The sequence below is a fragment of the Pseudochaenichthys georgianus genome, chromosome 16 (genome assembly GCF_902827115.2).
Source record: "Pseudochaenichthys georgianus chromosome 16, fPseGeo1.2, whole genome shotgun sequence".
Taxonomy (NCBI): domain Eukaryota; kingdom Metazoa; phylum Chordata; class Actinopteri; order Perciformes; family Channichthyidae; genus Pseudochaenichthys; species Pseudochaenichthys georgianus.
In genome coordinates, this window is record NC_047518.2 from 42195148 (window position 1) to 42218169 (window position 23022).

The 23022-nt window shown below is 42.8% G+C and overlaps 2 protein-coding genes and 1 non-coding gene across 4 annotated transcripts; 1 reads left to right on the forward strand and 2 right to left on the reverse strand.

Moving 5' to 3' along the window:
* Positions 1-3072: 3072 nt before the first annotated feature.
* On the reverse strand, positions 3073-3190 carry LOC117461618 (5S ribosomal RNA). The gene has a single exon (XR_004553733.2). It is a non-coding gene; the product is annotated as a 5S ribosomal RNA (ribosomal RNA).
* A 7203-nt stretch (positions 3191-10393) lies between these two features.
* Positions 10394-11554, reverse strand: LOC139435359 (fucolectin-like). Its single transcript, XM_071205984.1, has 3 exons — positions 11470-11554; positions 10762-11041; positions 10394-10559 (listed from the first exon to the last, which is right to left on the reverse strand). The coding sequence occupies exons 1-3, from the start codon at positions 11531-11533 to the stop codon at positions 10394-10396; spliced, it is 510 nt and encodes a 169-aa protein (XP_071062085.1). The 5' UTR covers positions 11534-11554.
* Positions 11555-17096: 5542 nt separating this feature from the next.
* LOC117460796 (fucolectin-2-like) lies at positions 17097-22350 on the forward strand. 2 transcript variants are annotated; one of them, XM_034102374.2, is made up of 6 exons: positions 17097-17189; positions 18311-18386; positions 19438-19723; positions 20520-20668; positions 21340-21619; positions 22118-22350. In XM_034102374.2, the coding sequence occupies exons 2-6, from the start codon at positions 18323-18325 to the stop codon at positions 22269-22271; spliced, it is 933 nt and encodes a 310-aa protein (XP_033958265.1). In that variant the 5' UTR covers positions 17097-17189; positions 18311-18322; the 3' UTR covers positions 22272-22350. The 2 variants fall into 2 exon arrangements, with proteins under 2 accessions (XP_033958265.1, XP_033958264.1); XM_034102373.2 differs by lacking the exon at positions 17097-17189 and adding an exon at positions 17857-17914.
* Positions 22351-23022: the final 672 nt, after the last annotated feature.

Genomic DNA, 23022 nt, shown 5'->3' on the forward strand with positions numbered 1-23022 from the left:
TGTACATTTCAATCACTTTTAATGGGAGTCGTGAGGTGTGGATGAAATGGCCATATCTTCCTTAAATTCACATCAAACTCACCCAGCTTTCACACACAATTTCATGGGTAATAAAGCCATGTGCACACTGTATTTAAAGTAATGTTAGCCAGCTTTCAGACACTAATTCCTGGGGAAGAAAGTCACCCTGGACGGGTCATCAAATGTGATTGAAATGGACAGATTCCTGTACATTTCAATCACTTTTAATGGGAGTCGTGAGGTGTGGATGAAATGGCCATATCTTCCTTAAATTCACATCAAACTCACCCAGCTTTCACACACTATTTCATGGGTAATAAAGCCATGTGCACACTGTATTTAAAGTAATGTTAGCCAGCTTTCAGACACTAATTCCTGGGGAAGAAAGTCACCCTGGACGGGTCATCAAATGTGATTGAAATGGACAGATTCCTGTACATTTCAATCACTTTTAATGGGAGTCGGTGTGGATGGCCTGTTGAATCCGATTTTGAGCACTCTTTTCCCCGCATAAACTAGTTTAAATCACCGTTAAACACTTATTCTGTTGATGTCTATATAACCGACTTCCCGCTATGCATTAAGTCGGTTATATGGACCCTGTACACTAGGCATACCGCGGCCGGTAGTAAATGTCCAACCATTGTACCCTCTGGTCCCTAGGGTATGTAAGGCAAATGTCAGCCTTATGAACGGAGGTACCGTGGGACTTGCCCTTCCCATGTACGGGAGTCCGCTCAATGGAAATGCGATGTCAAGTTCCGATGTCAAGTTCCTGTCAGCGGCTAGACATATGTTACCAGTGTTTACCAGTGTTGCCAGGGGCATGATAACATCCTCCACTGGAGGTTGGGTGTTGCTGCTGTGAATAAGGCCGACTATGGGTGCCGATGGGCGGACGGTAAAGCACCGCAAAGTAGACCCCCTTTAAGTGTAGCCAGGGGCACGGGCAAAATCCTCCATGGAGGTTGGGTGCTGCTGCTGTGAAGAAGGCCGACTATGGGTGCCGATGGGCGGACGGCAAAGCACCGCAAAGTAGACCCCCTTTAAGTGTAGCCAGGGGCACGACAAAATCCTCCATGGAGGTTGGGTGCTGCTGCTGTGAAGAAGGCCGACTATGGGTGCCGATGGGCGGACGGCAAAGCACCGCAAAGTAGACCCCCTTTAAGTGTAGCCAGGGGCACGAGCAAAATCCTCCATGGAGGTTGGGTGCTGCTGCTGTGAAGAAGGCCGACTATGGGTGCCGATGGGCGGACGGCAAAGCACCGCAAAGTAGACCCCCTTTAAGTGTAGCCAGGGGCACGAGCAAAATCCTCCATGGAGGTTGGGTGCTGCTGCTGTGAAGAAGGCCGACTATGGGTGCCGATGGGCGGACGGCAAAGCACCGCAAAGTAGACCCCCTTTAAGTGTAGCCAGGGGCACGAGCAAAATCCTCCATGGAGGTTGGGTGCTGCTGCTGTGAAGAAGGCCGACTATGGGTGCCGATGGGCGGACGGCAAAGCACCGCAAAGTAGACCCCCTTTAAGTGTAGCCAGGGGCACGAGCAAAATCCTCCATGGAGGTTGGGTGCTGCTGCTGTGAAGAAGGCCGACTATGGGTGCCGATGGGCGGACGGCAAAGCACCGCAAAGTAGACCCCCTTTAAGTGTAGCCAGGGGCACGAGCAAAATCCTCCATGGAGGTTGGGTGCTGCTGCTGTGAAGAAGGCCGACTATGGGTGCCGATGGGCGGACGGCAAAGCACCGCAAAGTAGACCCCCTTTAAGTGTAGCCAGGGGCACGAGAAACATCCTCCATGGAGGTTGGGTGCTGCTGCTGTGAAGAAGGCCGACTATGGGTGCCGATGGGCGGACGGCAAAGCACCGCAAAGTAGACCCCCTTTAAGTGTAGCCAGGGGCACGAGCAAAATCCTCCATGGAGGTTGGGTGCTGCTGCTGTGAAGAAGGCCGACTATGGGTGCCGATGGGCGGACGGCAAAGCACCGCAAAGTAGACCCCCTTTAAGTGTAGCCAGGGGCACGAGCAAAATCCTCCATGGAGGTTGGGTGCTGCTGCTGTGAAGAAGGCCGACTATGGGTGCCGATGGGCGGACGGCAAAGCACCGCAAAGTAGACCCCCTTTAAGTGTAGCCAGGGGCACGAGCAAAATCCTCCATGGAGGTTGGGTGCTGCTGCTGTGAAGAAGGCCGACTATGGGTGCCGATGGGCGGACGGCAAAGCACCGCAAAGTAGACCCCCTTTAAGTGTAGCCAGGGGCACGAGCAAAATCCTCCATGGAGGTTGGGTGCTGCTGCTGTGAAGAAGGCCGACTATGGGTGCCGATGGGCGGACGGCAAAGCACCGCAAAGTAGACCCCCCTTTAAGATTCCCAGGGGCACGAGATTCTTGAGGGTGTGATCATCTTGGTTTAGTCCGTGGGGGAGTGCTTAAGTTCGGGGGCCCGGGGACCCAAGGTGTGCGAGGTTCTGGAAGTACGCATGTCAGGGAGAGATCCTGGAGCTCCTTAGTCCGTGTTTTGGGGGTCTTGGAGCGGCCACAGAGAGGTGCTTTTCCCCGGGGTATGTCATGGAAGTCTGAAATAACCTGTTTGCTCATGTCAGGGAGAGATGCTGGGGCTGCTGCGTCCGTGTTTTGGGGGTCTTGGAGCGGCCCCGAAGAGGTGGCTTTGTCGGTGTACGTAATGTAAGTGTGAACTAGCCTGTTTTCTCAAGGCAGGGAGGGATCCTGGAGCTCCTTAGTCCGTGTTTTGGGGGTCTTGGAGCGGACACAGAGAGGTGCTTTTCAAGCTCGGTCTCCTTGCAGTGTGAAATAAACAGAGTGCTCGTGTCCGATCGTGCTACTAATTGATAACTTTTAATAGGAATGTCTGTTTGACATGTGTTCAGAAAGTGCTATTTATTCAGAAATATCACTTTCTGAATGACCCATTTTAATTTGAAACTGACTTAAAACAGACCACCCGACCTTTGCAACTAATCTACCCACGTGTAGCATGCTATTTTCGGTTATAAATATTGTCTTATCACCACGGATGTGCCTGTATTTAACAACCAAAAGCTTACAGCACCGGGTATTCCCAGGCGGTCTCCCATCCAAGTACTGACCCGGCCCGACTCTGCTTAGCTCCGAGATCGGACGAGATCGGGCGTGCTCAGAGTGGTATGGCCGTAAGCAAAGAGTTTGGAGGGCTATTGGCTCCTTGTAGCTGAGGGGGGCTGGCTGGCTGTCTCAGGGCCGAGTTTGGGTGCTGAAAGGCGGACTGCCAAACCGCCTTGTCGATACCCAGCAGCTGTGGGTTCTGCAGGGGTCAGATGGACAGATGGATGGTCAAATGGACAGATTCCTGTACATTTCAATCACTTTTAATGGGAGTCGTGAGGTGTGGATGAAATGGCCATATCTTCCTTAAATTCACATCAAACTCACCCAGCTTTCACACACTATTTCATGGGTAATAAAGCCATGTGCACACTGTATTTAAAGTAATGTTAGCCAGCTTTCAGACACTAATTCCTGGGGAAGAAAGTCACCCTGGACGGGTGTTACGTTCCCTGGTAGATATAGGGGTACCAAGGGAAGTAGCGACACATAAGATAGCTGGACAAGAGAAAAAGGAGAGGAAACTCAATGCTGAAGGAGTTTAAGTGAGGTTTTAATAATAACATAAGTAAGGCGGCTCACCAGCCAAATTACAACACAAGTTTACAATAGACAGCACACCACTAGGCTGGGTCTCACACAGAGACACGCTGCACACATGCAGCCAGACGAGAAGGAGAGGAAGAAGGGGCCTCACTGCCGCCCTCCTCCGGTCCTATATGGAAGTCCTGATTGTCGATTAGGATCACCTGGGGAGAGGCTGCACCTGGGGACAATCAGAGGGAGAGAGGAAAACACACACACACACCACCACACACACACTACGGCACGTAACACTTCCCCCCATAAAACACACCTTATACTGCTCACCAGCAGCCAACACCGGAGCAACACATGGAATACATGGAACACACACACCACTCACTGAACACAGATCCACATCGCTCTGAGCTAGGTCCACACCCACCGCTTCAGAGACGGAAACACCCACAGCACTGTCACAGACGGATGCAGAACTTAACTGCACCACACCACTCTGTCGCATCGCAACCGGGTGCCGGTCTTTTGGCTTTTCCAGAGCAGTTGCCACCTGCTCCTTCCGAGCTACACACTCTGCCTCTAGATGACCAGGATCAAGACAAAAGAAACACAATTTCTTTTTCTTGGGTCCTGGAAGAGAAGCAGAATGAGCCTGTGTGGCACGCCTGTTACGAGCTTTCCGGAAACCAAAACGATGAGGAGAATCGCTCTGAGCCAAAAGCTCAAGCCCTTCCTCATCCGCCATAGTGGTGGCCTGCTTTCGCTTCCAAGCTGCACAGTCTGCTATCATATGACCTGGGTCAAGACAAAAAAACAAGCTCTGTCTATCCTGGGACCTAACCATGGAACACTGGCACAGGGAACATCATTATCAGGAGCTCTCCGATAAGTGTCCCGCTGAAACAAAACGCTCCTGTGTATCAGCGCACTCTCGTCTGCCAGAGTGGCAGCCTGCTGAAGGGTAGTCACTCTCTGCTCATTGAGGTAGACTACCGTACGCTCCGGTACACAGTTTTTGAACTCCTCTACCAGCATCAGCTCACATACTGAAGCGATGTCATCCGCTTTACATGCTCTACACCACCTGTCAAAGAGGACTTTCTTCTCCCTCGCGAAGTCCACGTATGTTTGGCCAGCAGCTTTCTTCATGCCGCGAAAACCCTGCCTGTAGGCCTCAGGCACAAGCTCATATGCCCTGAGAATAGCACCTTTCACCTTGTCATACTCCAAACTATCCTCGACAGAAAGAGAAGAGCAAGCCGCTTGAGCCTTGCCGACTAGCTTGCACTGTACGAGTATGGCCCACACGTCTTCTGGCCAGAGCAGAGCAGCAGCAATGCGCTCAAATGCACTAAAGAACATCTCCACTTCCGACTCCAGAAAGACAGGGACTAGCTGAATGTTGCTACCAGCATCAAAAGCAGCAGCAGAACCTGAAGGTGTAACGGCAGAATCACCCACCACAGCTGCTTGGAGCTCTAGCTGACGCATCCGGACAGCAGTGTCTGCCTCCAACTTCCTGATCTCCAGCTCCTGCCTGAGCTGAAACTCTCGCTCACACTCACGCTCCTCCCTCTCACACTGGAGACGAGCCATACGCACTTTTACCCTGGCATCTAATTTAGACCCCATAGTAACGGCTACTTACAAATATTATTATTTATTTATTTACAAACTTCCCCAGATCCTGCCCACCAACCTTTACCTAACTATCTTCTGGAGCGTGCCGGGCTCGAGGCGACTTTAAAGGCAAACATCAGCGGCCAAAACCCTGAATCGCCTGCCCCCAACAGGGAATGAATCCCCACCCAGGATTACCCCGAAAATAAAAAAGGCAAAATAAAAAATGAGTGCCTGAAGGAAGGACTGATTCAGTCCAGCTAGACACTCCCCTGTCTAAACTGAGGAAGCTGTTCAACAGGAAGACACTTCACAGCCACTCTTACACCTATATACACTACTGCTCACCACCACACACAATATCAACACTAACCAACAACCAAATACTCACTCTTTGTCTCAAAGATTGGACGAGCCCCCATGTTACGTTCCCTGGTAGATATAGGGGTACCAAGGGAAGTAGCGACACATAAGATAGCTGGACAAGAGAAAAAGGAGAGGAAACTCAATGCTGAAGGAGTTTAAGTGAGGTTTTAATAATAACATAAGTAAGGCGGCTCACCAGCCAAATTACAACACAAGTTTACAATAGACAGCACACCACTAGGCTGGGTCTCACACAGAGACACGCTGCACACATGCAGTCAGACGAGAAGGAGAGGAAGAAGGGGCCTCACTGCCGCCCTCCTCCGGTCCTATATGGAAGTCCTGATTGTCGATTAGGATCACCTGGGGAGAGGCTGCACCTGGGGACAATCAGAGGGAGAGAGGAAAACACACACACACACCACCACACACACACTACGGCACGTAACAACGGGTCATCAAATGTGATTGAAATGGACAGATTCCTGTACATTTCAATCACTTTTAATGGGAGTCGTGAGGTGTGGATGAAATGGCCATATCTTCCTTAAATTCACATCAAACTCACCCAGCTTTCACACACTATTTCATGGGTAATAAAGCCATGTGCACACTGTATTTAAAGTAATGTTAGCCAGCTTTCAGACACTAATTCCTGGGGAAGAAAGTCACCCTGGACGGGTCATCAAATGTGATTGAAATGGACAGATTCCTGTACATTTCAATCACTTTTAATGGGAGTCGTGAGGTGTGGATGAAATGGCCATATCTTCCTTAAATTCACATCAAACTCACCCAGCTTTCACACACTATTTCATGGGTAATAAAGCCATGTGCACACTGTATTTAAAGTAATGTTAGCCAGCTTTCAGACACTAATTCCTGGGGAAGAAAGTCACCCTGGACGGGTCATCAAATGTGATTGAAATGGACAGATTCCTGTACATTTCAATCACTTTTAATGGGAGTCGTGAGGTGTGGATGAAATGGCCATATCTTCCTTAAATTCACATCAAACTCACCCAGCTTTCACACACTATTTCATGGGTAATAAAGCCATGTGCACACTGTATTTAAAGTAATGTTAGCCAGCTTTCAGACACTAATTCCTGGGGAAGAAAGTCACCCTGGACGGGTCATCAAATGTGATTGAAATGGACAGATTCCTGTACATTTCAATCACTTTTAATGGGAGTCGTGAGGTGTGGATGAAATGGCCATATCTTCCTTAAATTCACATCAAACTCACCCAGCTTTCACACACTATTTCATGGGTAATAAAGCCATGTGCACACTGTATTTAAAGTAATGTTAGCCAGCTTTCAGACACTAATTCCTGGGGAAGAAAGTCACCCTGGACGGGTCATCAAATGTGTCACAAACGTATGCCTGCATTAGCTTTGTTACGGCAATGGATTGTGGGAGATTCTCATAGCACGTGAGGATCTCTTGAGGGTAAGGTGCCTGTATTATGTCAGTGGCCAAAATGTATGTTTTTATTTTATAAGGACAATCACGTACTGTTGTGTTTGTTTAGTTTAATGTTAATTGTTTAATGCTCACAGTCACAGCAACATGTTTTTTGTGTCATTGGCTATTTGCAGTGGCGAGCCGTGACTTTTATACCTAGGCCCTCTGACCCCCACCCCTTCCCTCGAGTTATTATGTCACAGCAGCGTATACTTCAGCGGAATATCAAAACCACGGCCCGGGGTGCAAAACGCATAAATGAAAGCGACCCTCTACCACACAAAACAACACCTGTAAATAACCCTATTTCTGTTCTTTGAAATTGAAAAGGATATTGCATTGTGTTTGTTACTTTCGTTGCAGTTGTATGTCTTAAGTGTAATTTGGCATGATTTTATTTTGAAGGCGAGTTAACGCTGTTGACAGGAAGTTTTTGTTCCTATGGAAACAAGAAAAGTTGCACAGCGGGCGGAACTTGTCATAAAGTCCGCGATAATAACACCCACCCATTTAGAGGGAAGATATGATTGGTCAATTGTAACGTCATTTGACATTACTCTCTCGTTTTAGTTACTATAGCGGGCTCTCTGTGAATTCATAGCTGGACGTCCAACAGCTCCTGTCTTCACAGACTCGCAGAGAGGGGCTTCTTTCATTTAACCCTTCACATTCCAACAGAAACTGAATAAGCAGATTCGAAGGATTTATTTGTTTGGAAATGTTATTTTAAATACAATTAAATCAAGTTATTTTGGTAAAACTAATGAAAAATATAACTAAAATGTTTTAAAATATTATTTTGTAGAATATCTGAGGCCCTCACAGAGTTTTTTAAGTTTAATGTTTCACATCGCTTATGAAAAATATACTATCACTATACGATCACTGATATTTTGTTGTTGACTGGACACTTCTTTTTTTAAAAGAGATAGCATGTGAGGATCTCTTAACCTCTTAAACCCGAAGGTCCCCCCAGTGGACCCCTCCCACCGTTTTTTTAGGAGACTATGTCTCAGGGCTTCTTAACATTTATGAAACTATTAATGTTCCATACCCTTTTAACGGTAAGAAACTCAGCTAACTGACAATGTGAACCATTTTTAGCTAAAAGAAACACAAGAGTAATACCAAGCCTTTGAATTAGCATGGAGCAAAAAAATGCTAACTAATGCTAACGGACTTTTGCACAGCACTCACGGTAGAAATGCCCTTATTACTTATCGTAACTGCACAAACAAGATATTCGATTAAAGCTGAGACTCCACATATTCCACACATGTAATGTCATCACTGTAGGACCCCGAATTCCTGGAGCTATCAGCCAGAAAAGAGAAAGTAAACAACATCTGGTTTAAAAAATATTACAATAATTACGCCGCTCAAGGTTAATCCAATGTCTCTGTGTCACGTAGAAATGTTTACTGATAATCCATCATCATATTTATGGCAATATACTGGGTATAAAGTTTTGCCGTCCAGGCTTGTACTTTCAGATATGTTTCGTTTGCTTCTCTATTACGTCCGCAATGGTAATGTTTACGTGGATTTGGGAACTGCCCATCGATTCTATTGGATGTAATGGTTAAGAAAAAGGTGTAAATCACCCAAATCGACCAATGGGTTCCAGAGATATGGTCCTGCGTAAAGTATAAAGAATGCCAGCCAGCTTAAGTACATTACGCAGCAGACTTTACTTATTGTTTACTACATAAGGAAGCAGCACCCAGAGCGCACGGAGCACAGAGCGGACAGCAGATAACGGAATTGCAGTTTTATTGCTTATAGATTATCAGAACATTTCAAAGGGGACACAGCCACATTGGATATTAACCTATGGATTAACTACATCATCGTTTTTATCGTTTTAATGCCATTGAAGACCAGTTTAGACCAGACAAAGAGGAAGGTGAGCCATGTTAGCCTAGCGCATTAGCGCCACTTGTTTTGATGTACGTTTTTGTTGATAACGTCGCGAGTTTGTATCTTTCAGTGTTGAGGTGGGCACCGTTAGATTCTGTGTCTTTACGATCATAAACAATGTGTTGGATGTGCAGCTAGGATAAGTAATAAGGGAGCTAGGAGTGATTTTCGGTGCAGTAATAGGTTAGCATTTTTCGCTCGGGGCTAATTCAGAGGCTCACTGTTAGCATTGTGTTTTTTTTTAAAAATAAATGAAAAAGATCAGTTAAATGAGTTTTTTCCCGTTATATGGATATAAAATATTCATAGTTTATTAAATATTAAGGTTCCTTAGACGTTGTTTCCTGCAAATTACGCGATTTCGGGTCCGTGGGGCCTAAGAGGATAACAGTATGTTTTTATATTTTATTTTTTTCACAACTGTTGTATTTGGATGGAATGAATACCTATAGTGATAATTCAAAGTAATAAAATGATTTTTACAGTGAAAAAGTTCAAATGGAACTGATGGTTCCCAAATTACCCAGAGGTGAGTCCGCCTGGACTTTATTTTTCTAAACCTCTCTAAAAAGGTCAAATTTCACTTGTTTTGCATCAATCTTGATACAGGGTACTTATTATATGTTATAGTTTGGATTCCTAAAGCTTTTAGTCTACTAACCCATCATTCAAGGGTGGTTTTCACTATAAGTAATGGGGTTTTTTTTAGGCGGACATTAGAATTTACATGTTTTTACTATGTTCCATCTGAATTTACTTTAAAATAAAAACATCTATATTGATTCTGACACTTCTACATCCAACTCACAGATGTAACCTTGCTTTGAGAGAAATTATTATTAATTTACCCCTTTTAGAAGTGAAGATATAGTCTTTGTTGTGTGAGTGGCATTTTCGAGCCTGAAACCTGAAAAACAGGCTCAGGGCTTAAGAGGTTAAGTCGTTGTGGCACATTATCTAGTGTGTTGGTTATGTTAACAGAATTTATTTTGTGGGTTTTGCCGAGGTCCAGACGCCACCAGGGGTTAAAGTCGGCTTTTGTGTGGGTACAAGAACCCTGGCCGCAGGCACTTAAACGATTTCCATCAATGGCATTGTAAGCAATGCCTTGAAAAGAATGCGGTGATGACTGTGAGGCTTTTCCTTGGAGTGCCAGGTTCTCTCCTGCAAACAGAACACATTTGCAAACATCAGCATTGATAAATAGTTTTCATGATGCTCTCCATTTAGCCTGTGTTGTTCATTCAAGTTAATGGAGATGTTACTCTGGTGTGATTGCAGCTGTATAAAAACATGAGGATAGATAGATGTATAGATGAGGATTTAACACCCCGAAAATAAAGTGTTGAGTGGCTTTGTTTTCAATTCTCACCAGTTGGAGCACGGTACCCATAGACTTCCACCTCACCGAGTATAAGGACTCTTCTTGAACCAGGTAGAGCAACCGTCACGTATCGTCCCTCTACAAGTTTGGTAAAAGTCATTTTTAAAGACCTGCCTGCTGGGATATGAGAAATCACACCAACCCTAAAAGAAAGGAAAAGGAGGAAATACATAAAGTTGAAATAACTGCAGTATTAAAAAGGTATACATTTTAGTCATACATTATACATTATTCGAACACTTTCTAGAGACATTCTTTTCGACAGCGAATTAATCACGATCTGGATGCTGCTAAATTATTTCCTGGGGTTAACCTTGTAATCAAGAAATTATTGCAGCCACTCACACTGGGTGTGCTGCGCCATTGTCTTTTAAAGAGTTGCCGATGTGAACCTCTGCCCCGTTGATCCTTTCTGCACAGCAGCCTGCTCTGTTGGTGATGATGATGGAGGTGACGATGTAGGACTCCAGCAGGTCCACTCTCCACCAGGGGTTGGTCTGCCAACCAGTAGCATGAACCAGCAAGATAGTTAGAATCAGGCTTCCATCAATAGCTTTGTTTGTGTCTCCATAATAGTCTGGATTACGCCCTGATTGGCTTGCTTTTCCACGTAAGGCCACATTTTCTGTGAATGAGACATTTTAAATAAATAAATATTTGGTGGATGGAACAAAAAATGTAATCAATGAACATGAAAAAAAACATTGGCCGCTTGAGGGCAGCCAACACAAGTTGTGAACAGAACATCGACATATCAACTCGTTTTGTAGTTCATTGGGTAACGTTTTTTGCAATCAGTCACTAATTAACACATAAATAGCATCCCATTCAACAGCACTGGATATTTTATTGACACTATGTCGTGAAAAAATCCACAACACACACAAGTTTTGATTGGTCAATTGTTGTCTGATACAGCTTTTCAACAAACAAACTTTGCACACACATCATTCTGCCTTAACATCCAAGTGGTGTCACAAATTGCAAACCACATGTTAACCACTTCAGTGTTTTATAACAAAGACACCATAGATAAAGCCAGATCCTACTTACGGTAGGTGTAAGCCGAACACGTGCCCAGCAGGAGCAGCAGAGGCAGAACTGAACTGTGCGTCATTGCTCTTGATGAGACACACGATAGAGCCAACTCCTGAAGAAACGAACATTGTCCTCATTATTACTTTATGCAATTCATCTCAGAAACAACAGTCATGTTCCAGAAGTTAACTATAACTATAGGAATTAATAACTGGTGATAAATGGGATCATTATATGTACTTTAGCACAGAATAAACAACCCTCAGAACTGTATATCTAAAATAGTGCTGTCAATTAATAATGTAGCATCAATCACAATAATAATCTGATTAATTATGAATAATCACAACTAAATAAATGCTAGTTTTTCCTTGTCTTCTGGGGAGAGATAATATAGATGTGTTGTAGTAAAGAGATGCATAACAAACAAGTAAGATCATTTTTTTAAATCTTTATTATAACATCTTAGCTTAGTTTTAAAAATTATTGAATTATTTGCACACTGAAAAACTGAAATGTTGACTTTATTTAAATGTATCATGTAAACAAATCTCACATAGCTGTATTAGGGTTAAAGCAATAATATCAAGTTTAAATGAAAAACATTAGGTTCAACTTAATATTATTGCTTTCAACTAACCTACAGTAATACAGCAATGTGAACTTTGTTGACATAATGCAAGTCAACGTTTCAGTTTTTTCAGGTCATGATGTCTGGAAATGTTCCCACACATAAAGCCTAATCGAAGCCGCTGTGATTGCCCTCTGTATTATGTGCGCTACACATTTGCTCGTATTTGGTCGTATTCTTGCTGCTGCTATCATATCATGAGCAATATCCTCCTCATGTGCAACTGCAGGGAAACTGGACAGCTTGTTTCAGGAGCGGTTCTACTGGGGTGCATAAGGGTGACATAATAATAACAATAATAATAATAATAATAATAATAATAATAATAATAATAATAATAATAATAATAATAATAATAATAATAATAATAATAATAATAATAATAAGAAGAAGAAGAAGAAGAAGAATATAGTTGAAATAAAATAAATTGTAATTGTGGTTAAACGACATTGTCTGCTTAATTTATGTGGTCAATTTAAACGGTAAATAATGTTATTATGTCAGGTGCGTTTCAATAAACCTGTGCCGCTGCGCGTTCATCATCTGCAAGGTGCTACACAGCAGTCAATGATGGAACTCAGAAAATGGTTAAAACAACCGGCCCTAATCGCCAGCAGTAACACTGCATCTACTGAAGGTAATAACAGTTCAGATTCATAACAGATCAGGGACATTACGTTACCCGCGGCCACTGTCGTGGACACTAACGCCCGACTCGCCGGCTTTGCCCGCCTCGCCCACGGAGGCGGAGCAGCCGCAGCCGTCTTCATTGCCCCAAACACCGCCACCCCTCAGCGGCCCGCAAGTGCCAGAGGACCTCGGCAAAACAGAGACTGCCCAGGTATATTTAAAAAAAGTACCCAACTCGCCAGTACAGCAGAGTCCTGCATCGGGTTGGGTACCCGCAGGTACCCGACGGGTGACCCGCAAAAAAGCTGATTCACGGGTGGTATTTTTTCCGGGTTCGGTTCTGGGTAAAACAAAGATGATGCGGGTCGGGTCGCGGGTATTGCATAATAAATATATTAAAATAATAATAATTTAGTTTAATGTTTAAATCCTCAGACTTCTCCCCCGCGGGACCGCGCATAATCATAACCTCTGCACCGCATCAATCTGCTGCTGTGCGTGCCACATTCGAAATGGCTGAGGTGAAGCTCTCTAGTGGAGAATACAGCATTTTCAATAACACTTCCTCAAGAGCGAAATCCAAAGTCTGGGAGGCTTTTGGTTCCTAGATTGAGAAAATAACCAACATCCCATGCTTTTTGAGACAAATATGCAACTGCATGTGTTAATAATTGCACGTTTTCACTACTCATATATAGGCTAGGCTATGCGGGTTCGGGTCGGGTTGCGGATCTTGTGCCGACGGGTCGGGTCGGGTTGCGGAACTAATTGGCAATATGTGCGGGTAGCGGGCCGGGTTCGGTATTGCACGCCGCGGGTGCGGGGCGGGAGCGGGTCTTGAAAATCAGACCCGTGCAGGACTCTGCTGGACAGTGGGGTAAGGCGCTCATTTTGCAGCTCATGGTTTCAAAACAGAGATTGGCTGGAATATTCATGTAAAAAAGATGCCATCTTCTGCTAAGCATGTAATAATTTCGGTTCAAAGAAGTCAGATGCCTTCACCACAACTGGCTACAACAACTGGTGCCATGCTCTTATAGGCTACGAGATAAGGGACTGGGAAGGCATGAATCAAGCAAAGAGCACATAGATCCATATATCTCTTCATTTTGCTCTCAAAGTGCACCAGATTGATGCTTTTAACTTCAATATTTAAAAAAAAAAAAAATCGTCCCGGGGGAGCATGCCCCCGGACCCCCCTAGAGGAAGTGAGGAACCTCCAAGAGGAGGTGAGGACCCCCCTAGAGGGTGTTAGGTCCACTCCCCACTTATATATAGCACTTTACCACTGCACCACACACAGACAAAGGTGATCAAGTGCTGATGCTAATAATGATCCGATTCATTTGATATTGTCTGCCAATACCGAATCCTGATCCGATTCTTCTATTTCCCAGATAATACAGCTGCACCGTGTACACTAGCTCTATTTGTTTTTGCCATTGTAATTGCCGATGCTTGTATTAAAGATCTGTGTTTCACATCAAAGCTCCAACTCTCCTCGTGTCTCTCTGAGTCCTAACTCTCCATTGCTGCAGAAGTTTCCCTTACACCAACCAACTGTAATTTGTAATGTATTTGACCATACTTTAACGGTTCTGGCAACCAGAGTAGCCCAAATGTTAACATAAATGTCAAGTTTTCTTTTTACAGTGTACTTATATCTGTACATTTCTTTTCAGTTTGCTTCAAGAAGTGGCTTCAACACACAGAAATGCACAATGAATCTTTACAGTATAATATACTTATGTTCTCTAGTTTAAATAATCATACCAGTATTTAAACAATGTATGCTGGTCACCTGGAATCCTGGTAAGCTTCCAGCATGGTATATTTAATACTATTATTAAACATAAACTGGTGATAGATGTATGCTGCTGACCAGCCCAGCATACCAGATATGTTTGTTTTAGCTGACCAGGATGGATGGTTTAGCTGGTTTAGCTAAAGTGTCCAACACCCCTCTAAACCAGTCAGGCTGGTCAACTTAGTTGGTCAGGCTGGTTGACCAGCTAAATTGGTCTAAGCTGGTTTTTTCAGCAGGGTAGTTCTTAGCGGGTGTGGCTATTCTAGAGTATGTGGGTCAGAGCCGGCTCTAGACAATTTGCTGCCTTAGGCGGCGAGATTTTAGCTGCATGAAGAGATCTATGGACACCTCTCAACATCCATATGAAACAGAACTGTAAACAGATTTACTTTTTCTTTATGGATATTTTACAAATCACTCCCCTTTTAAACTCTATTAGGCATCTGAGTTAGATGTATTTGAACCGAAATGTCTACATGCATAGCAGAAGATGGCATCTTTTTTACAGGAAATTCCAGCCAATCTCTGTTTTTAGACCATGAGCTACAAAATGAGCGCCTTATCCCACTCTACAGGCGAGTTGGAAACTTGTTTAAATATACCTGGGCAGGCTCTCTTTTGCCGAGGGATGGCAGTGTTTGGGGCGACGAAGACGGCTGCTCCGGGGGGCGAGGCGGGCAAATCCGCCGGCACCTCGCCGGCCGCCGTCATGGCGCATCTACTGATTACCGCTGTACCGGCACCGTGCCGGTACTCAGTAAGAAGTAACGGAACCAGAGGTACGGTGGCCTAGAAGTGCAAGACACCACAGCATTTCAGAAAACACAACAGCATTTCAGAAAACGCCGCAGCATTTCACAAAACGCCACAGTATTACAATTACATCACGGTCAAATATGTTCATTGTGTTGTAGTTGGTATCTCCCATAGGATGTACATGGAGATAGGCCCCGCCCCCTCTCCAGCGCGTCTTGTTTGAATGACGGGATCAAACACAGCTGACAGCCGCGGTGAAACCCGAGCGATTAAAGCGATGCGAATATTGGGTGGTCTACCATAGTATTTACATGGAGATAAGCCCCTTAAAAAACATGAATTAATAAAGCATTAATTCTGTGTTTACTCCTGTCATTCAAACAAGACGCTGGAGAGGGGGCGGGGCGTATCTCGATGTAAATCCTATCGGATCGATCAGGCTAAACTAACCTGTAGCTGCTCCGTCCACACTCACAATAACGTCATACAGACATAAATAAAGCAGCGACTGTATTCGCCATGACATAGACAGTCTGTGTTTTGTATATGTTTAACTTTTGTCCAGTTTCTGAACAGATATGAGGAGCTGTGAGCTCTGAGTGTGTGTGCTAACAGCTAACGGCTGATGTGTTGGGCCAATCACGAAGCGTCATTTAATGACTGACAGCAAAAAACAACCAATCACAGCAGTGCTTCTCTGGCTGGCTCTGTCCAATCACAAACAAGAAGTGTTCTCCCTAAACTTTAAGGAATACCCTTTCCGTCCAATGTGAAATGCTGTGGCGTTTTGTGAAATGCTGTGGCGTTTTCTGAAATGCTGTGGCGTTTTGTGAAATGCTGTGGCATTTTGTGAAAAGCTGTAGCGTTTTGTGAAATGCTGTGGCGTTTTGTGAAATGCTGTGGCGTTTTGTGAAATGCTGTAGCGTTTTGTGAAATGCTGTGGCGTTTTGTGAAATGCTGTGGCGTTTTGTGAAATGCTGTGGCGTTTTGTGAAATGCTGTGGCGTTTTCTGAAATGCTGTAGCGTTTTGTGAAATGCTGTGGTGTCTTGCACTTCAGGGCCACCGTACAGATGGGTACAAATCAGAAGTACCGCGTACCGGTGAGTACCGGCCCAATTCAAGCACTGATTCTAACCTAATGTTAGATTATTTTACCTCACATGTACAGCTGCCGATGAATCGCTGTAAAGAGGAACAGGATGTCTCACACCGCGGTATTCGCGTTTGAGGGCGTGTCATGACCGTGGCATTGACAAAAGCATTGTTATGAAGTTTTCCAAAACGTATTTATAAGAAAGTTCAGAAAATGTGACTATTAATTTATAAATTAATCAGTTCTTAAAACATGTTCTCATTATTACTTAAGTGTTGCTTATTTAAATGCACATTGAAAAAAAATCAATTTAGGGCAAATAAATTACATTAGAAAATAGAGTTTTATTGACTTCACCATCGAAACCTTTTTACAGTGTGGACAGTTTGGCCTAGCCCTATTGTTTGAAGCAGAATTGTATTTACTGTATGTTTCTAAATGGCAGTCTATACATTTTATCGACAATAACGAAGCTAGCACCAGATGAAATAAACATTTTCCAACATCAGTAGAAGAAGTTGCTGATCCCGGATCTTATTATCACGGTCTGCTTCTCGCCTTACGTGCTGCACCTCAGTACTTTTCCACTGACCCCGCCTCCACCTCATCCGACTGGACAGCCACACCCACACCGTCAGCTCACCTGGGCTCCTTGCTGCTTTTCATCTCCAATCAGCTAGTATATAAGCCTCTCCTGCACACTCACTCATTGCCAGATTGTTCTTTGAACTCAGGCAAGACTCTTCTGATTCCCGGGAAACCTGCCAGCCTTCTATCACTCACCTTGAGATCATCTTCCATCCCACAACTATACAGTGTGAGTACATATATACAAACTTCAACAAACTTGCTAACGCATGGTTTGAAAAAATGCATTTTCCTTTGTTTTCACCACAACTAAAGTGAACGAGTGCAGTTGCCATATTTGTGTGTGTGTGGTCACTTGAGGGCCCTCACATGCTCAAGGGCCCCTGGGCACGTGCCCTGTGGTTAATCTGGCCTTGGCTGTAACATAACTATAGTGAAGTAAAAAGTACAACATGTCCCTTTGAGTTGTAGTGGAGTAGAAATATAGTGGCACAAAAATACTTTAGTAAAGTTCAAGAACCTTACATTTGTAATTTAAGTACTATACTTGAGTAAATCTACTTAGTTATTTTCCACCCCTGAAGTTTTTATATTTTACAGACCGGTTATGAAAAATCATGTATTCTCAGAGAAGGAATATCCAAGTCAAGAATTTAACCAAGCTCTTGTCACGATTCTCATGTTATGTCACGTTTTTAGTTTTGTATGTCTAGGTTTGGGTTTATTTTGCTGTTCGGTTCTCCCTGTCTCCCTTGTGTATTGCCTGGTCCCTCTGTGTTTTTCCTCCCTGTCGTTAGTTTCCCTGGTTTGTCTGATTGTGTTCACCTGTGGCCCTTGTGTTTCTCCTCCCCTGCCGGGCTGTTTCTCGTCTTGTGATTACCACTCCCTGTATTTAGTCTCGTCTCTTCCTGTGTTCAGTGCTGGTTCGTCTTTTGTTTGTGACTGAGTTCACCGGTGAGTTTTCTGTTTTGTCCAAGTTTTCTAGATTATCCTTGCAATAAAGGCATTTTCAGCGTTATCTGCATTTGGGTCCTGCTTGCTTCACTCACCGTAACAGCTCTTCCCCATTGTTAATTATTTAAAATAATATTATTCGTTCTTCTTCCTGAAAGGTCTTCATCATAAAGTATATATTCAAATTGCAGGATTAATTGTATTAACAGTTGTATTAAATATGTGTACAACTTTAACCTTAATTCCCATTGCTCAAAGACATAAGGGGCGGGCTCATGTTCTTAATGTTGAAATTCAATACACTTAGATCTGATTTTAATTTCTTAAATGATGCCTTTCAGAAATAACAAAGCAACATGTTTTATGTTAAATATGTTCTATTAATGACTATCCTAGGTCTCATCCAGAATGATGAAACTCAGTGTTTTCCTTCTCATGCTCCTCATGGAGACGTGCTCTGCCTCCACTTATCGTGAGTATGAATCATTTATATATGACGTCTTCACTATAAAACATAACGGGGAAGTGAATGTATGGCTGTCCATTATCAAGAAAAGCAGGTTTATACAAAGTAAGTTGAATTGTCTAGATCCAAACCTTTTTCGTCTCGTTTACCTCTTGAGCTGCTCTCCATTCTATAAGAGCCCCCTCACTCATCTGTGATGATGCGCCTACATTGTTTCTTTTCAAACCCTTTTCTAGTTGTATTTAAACAAACTGCTCCTTAGTTGATAAGTCACCCTTAATACAAATGCATTTAATCTTGACCTTTACACTTATTCTAGCAGTTTCAACATCTTTTGTAAAGACTAGAGCTTTTAAAGAGACACTCGACCTTGCTTGTCCTTCTTAAACGTTGATCGTTCTGGGGGAAGGACACCAAGCTTAATTACATTGATTTAAAATGGTTTATTTTGTCCCCGTACCCCTGGTTGGGAGCCACTGGTCTACTGTATAGCTTTATCTCCAAAATGCTGTGGATTGTAGTCTTTCAGCAGTTATGTAATGCACAAAATATTGTAATCTCACTGCTCACATTAGATGTATATGTTTTGCTGCTCCAATAACTAGTTATTGTTATTGTGGTAATACTGTTTAAATGTACTGTGAACACATCGCCATGTAAGAAATCCCAGCAAAGCGACACAGAAAACACATTCAATCCAATTCATCAGCACGTGTTCAGCGTTTGGAAATAAAACACTGCATAGACATTAAAACACTGATAAACATCTTTATCAAGTTGGCAACACGTGCATGCTGAGGCAACATGCTGCAAATTCAGAAAGCGCAACCCAGCTCACAATGGAATAGTTTTTAATGATCACCGTTCTAATATCAAGTCGTCATTTACTTTCTGAGAAACGTGCAGCATTTCTCTGTATGTAATTGAAATGGTTCTGTTTTCTTTAGTTGTTGTACGTTGAATATTCAGGACCAGTTCTCTGTTGGAACACTAATGTAGCTTAAACCATTTTCCAATGTGTGCATTATAATTATATATTCAACTGTCTCTTTACTAGAAAACGTGGCGTTGCGTGGAAAAGCGACCCAGTCAGACCGTTATAACCACGTGTTTGGATCTGCCATCAGCGCTATTGATGGAAACCGTGACCATCACTTCCTTTCTGGATCGTGCAGCCACACTGATGCAGAAAGCAACCCCTGGTGGAGAGTGGACCTGCTGGAGCCCTACGTCGTCACCTCCGTCATCATCTCCAACAGAGGAGACTGCTGTCCAGAAAGGCTTGTGGGGGCACAGATCCACATCGGCAACTCTTTAGACGACAATGGTGCAGCAAACCCAGTGTAAGACATTTCCTGCACACATTTTATTCATTTGTTTTGTGTAACTCTCTGAGCATTTTGTTTGTATTCTCCTCTCCCCTGTTAATTGCTCACCACCAGTAGACAGAGGTGTATTAAGATGCTTTACTTGAGTAAAGTACAGATACCCTTAGTTTCAAAATATTTCATTACAAGGGAAAGTCCTGCATTCAAAATGTTTCTTAATTAAAAGTATTATCAGCAACATTTACTTAATGATTAAATGTACGTGACATTTCTAGATATATTCATGCATTTTACAAGTTTAATGTTATTTATATCATTGACTGTTTTGTGACTTAAAGAGTTAGTCCCCTAGTTTAATTTTGAGCTACATTTAGTTAAAAGTAGCTAAAGCTGTTTAATGAATGTACTGGAATAAAATGACATTGTTTCCGTATTTAAATGTAGAGGAATAGGAGGAGAAAGTAGAATTAAATGGACATACTCAAGTTAAGCACAAGTACCTCTGAATTGTAAATGTACTACCCACCTCTGCCAGTAGATTCTCATAGAAACTGTTCCTAAATGTTTCAACCATGTAATTTTACTTATTTGCATTGCTTATCAAAAATATAGGCAATGCTGAAGTGCGTTAAACTTGCATCGTCTTTCATATCTCGCAGTGGGTGCCCCCCTGATTGCAAAAAGGAGTCAGATTGTATAGAAGTCAATGATGAAATTACCAGTTACCTTTTATCTAACTGTTGAAGCCTTGGGGGTATAACATGTCATTCATGTTCTTCTTTCTTTCTCACTTTTGTTCGCCTTCTTTTAGGGTTGGTACAATTTCTACAATCGAGGCATTGTACACTCTGACTTTCACTGATCGTGTGGAGGGACGTTATGTGACTGTGCGTATACCGGGTGAAGGAAAGGTCCTTGCCCTCTGTGAGGTGGAAGTCTACGGGTACCATGCCCCAACTGGTGAGGGTTTGGGATCTTACATAAATAATGTGTGATTTCCATCTAAACAAGGAACTGTCATGTCAGCCAAGTGGCTGAATAGTTAACTGAATGCAGAAGTGCCTTAAACCTGCATTCTTTCTAAAAGTCTGATTGTGAAGAAGTCTATGAACATTTTCCTGCAACTCACTTGATGTATTACCGCTGGAAAGAGTGTAACTATTAGTTTATGATCTCGTTTGTTTCAAGTCTTCTTCAATCCAGCATGATGTTCAAGTTGTAAAATGTGGTCCCATTGATGGGAACAAGAGAAAGGATGTACCAGCCTCTCATGTCACTTATGATTACTAAAACAGGTCTTATTTAAAGTTTAATTTGCCAAAACTGAGTGACACATTTAGTTAAACTTAGTGCAGTTGTAGTTATATATATATATATATATATATATATATATATACTATAGACTCAATATATTATAATGACTTTAATTCCTCTTTTCCAATAACAAATAATATATGGTAGTTATTTGTTTATATATGGTGGGGTTATCCCTTTTGTGTCCTTCATCCTGACGGAAAATTAAATCACATCTTTTGAGAGTCATGGTGAAACAGAATAATAAAAAACAATCTGCATCAGGAGTCATACATGTTATTGATTTAACCTAAATCTTTGTTTTGTTTTTGTTGCAGAATGTAACCTGGCCATTCAAGGAAAAGCCGCACAGTCATCAGTGCATGGGAATGCAGATGCATCTAAGGCCATTGATGGGAATCGGGACTCCAACTATTATCAGGGTTCCTGCAGTCACACAGACAATGATTTGAACGCCTGGTGGAGGCTGGCTCTGCCCAAAACACACAAAGTGTTTTCCGTTAAGATAACCAACCGAGATTCATACCACGAACGACTCGATGGAGCCGAGATCCGCATTGGAGATTCTCTTGTAAACAATGGTGCTGAAAATCCCAGGTAACTTAAAGCCTGTCCTATTACAATACTAATATTAAAAGTCACTAAATTGGTATTTTGTTGGAGCACGTTTGAGCAACAATTATTCAGTTTTTCTCTCAAGTTTACCTGGTGCTACATTTTGGATTAAAACTCCTTACATTGCCAAGAAAATAGGATTGAAGCGGGAATACCCTTCATTTATGAATGATTCCTGCAATGTGTTCTGATCTGATCACAGAAATGGACAAATACCAAGGTCGCCAAATTAAAGGCCTGATCGAGGGTCGTCAATTGTGATTCTGTGACATGATTTGAAAACATTTATTTAAACATTACTGAAATATAAATATTGTTCATTATCAAGCCCTAATTAAAAGATCTGCAACCAACATTCTAACCAAGTAAATTGTAGAAACCTAATGACGCTTTGAGTGCATGTTGAACTTAAAATGAAAAGCCTATTACTTCAGTAAACCCTTCCTGAGGTTAACGTACTGATTTCTGCTTCTTCTACAGGTTTGCTTTAATCACCAACATCCCGGCAGGTGAAACAGCTGAGTTCAAGGTTCCCAACGGGATGGACGGCCGCTATGTTTACATAGGTCTCCCTAGAAGAAAGCAGTACCTGACCCTCTGTGAGGTGGAGGTGTTTGGCTCTGCACTGGATTAGCATTCAATGTAATGGATTTGCAAAAATGCTGTAATTTGTACACAAAGCATCCAAAATAAAATGTGCATCTTAAATATCATTGATTGCATGACGTCAAGATTTACTGGTGGAGATTGCAACAAAAGTCTGCCTTGACTTTTGCTTTTACACAGGACTTGTACACCTTTTGGGAATGTAAGACCAGTGAAAGCAATGGTTCTGAAGGCAAGTTTTTTTTTTTTTTTTTTTTTTAAATGCAGACAAAATAGACAAATATTATAAAAAACATCTGAAAGCTTTCTTACCCAAAGTTAGATCAATCCCCATCGTGTCTGTTAGAGGGGTATCTTGATCAGTTTGCTGTCAGCTAGCTGTCAGCTGGCTATCCCATAGCTGGGAGAGGGATACCTAAGTGAGGGCATTGGTAAATCTCAGGAAGAAAGCAATAAAACATATTTCATTAAATATTGAATGGTCATTAATGTGCCACGAAGAAGGAACCAACGACTGCTACCATTTACATGAAATCTACTGCTATAAAAAGGTTGAGGTGACTTTTACAAAACCTACTAACTGATAGCTTTTGATCACTAACCGTTACAGCAACCCAAATACACAGCTTTAAAAACAAGATTTCCTTTGGCAAAAAAATGCAATAAGAAAGAAAGACAACCTTGTTAAGGTCATACAGTTGTATTTTACAAAAAAGTTCTGACGGGGCACAGTTAGAGGCAGTCTACTTGTTTTGCCTTAAAAAAAACACAACTCTTTC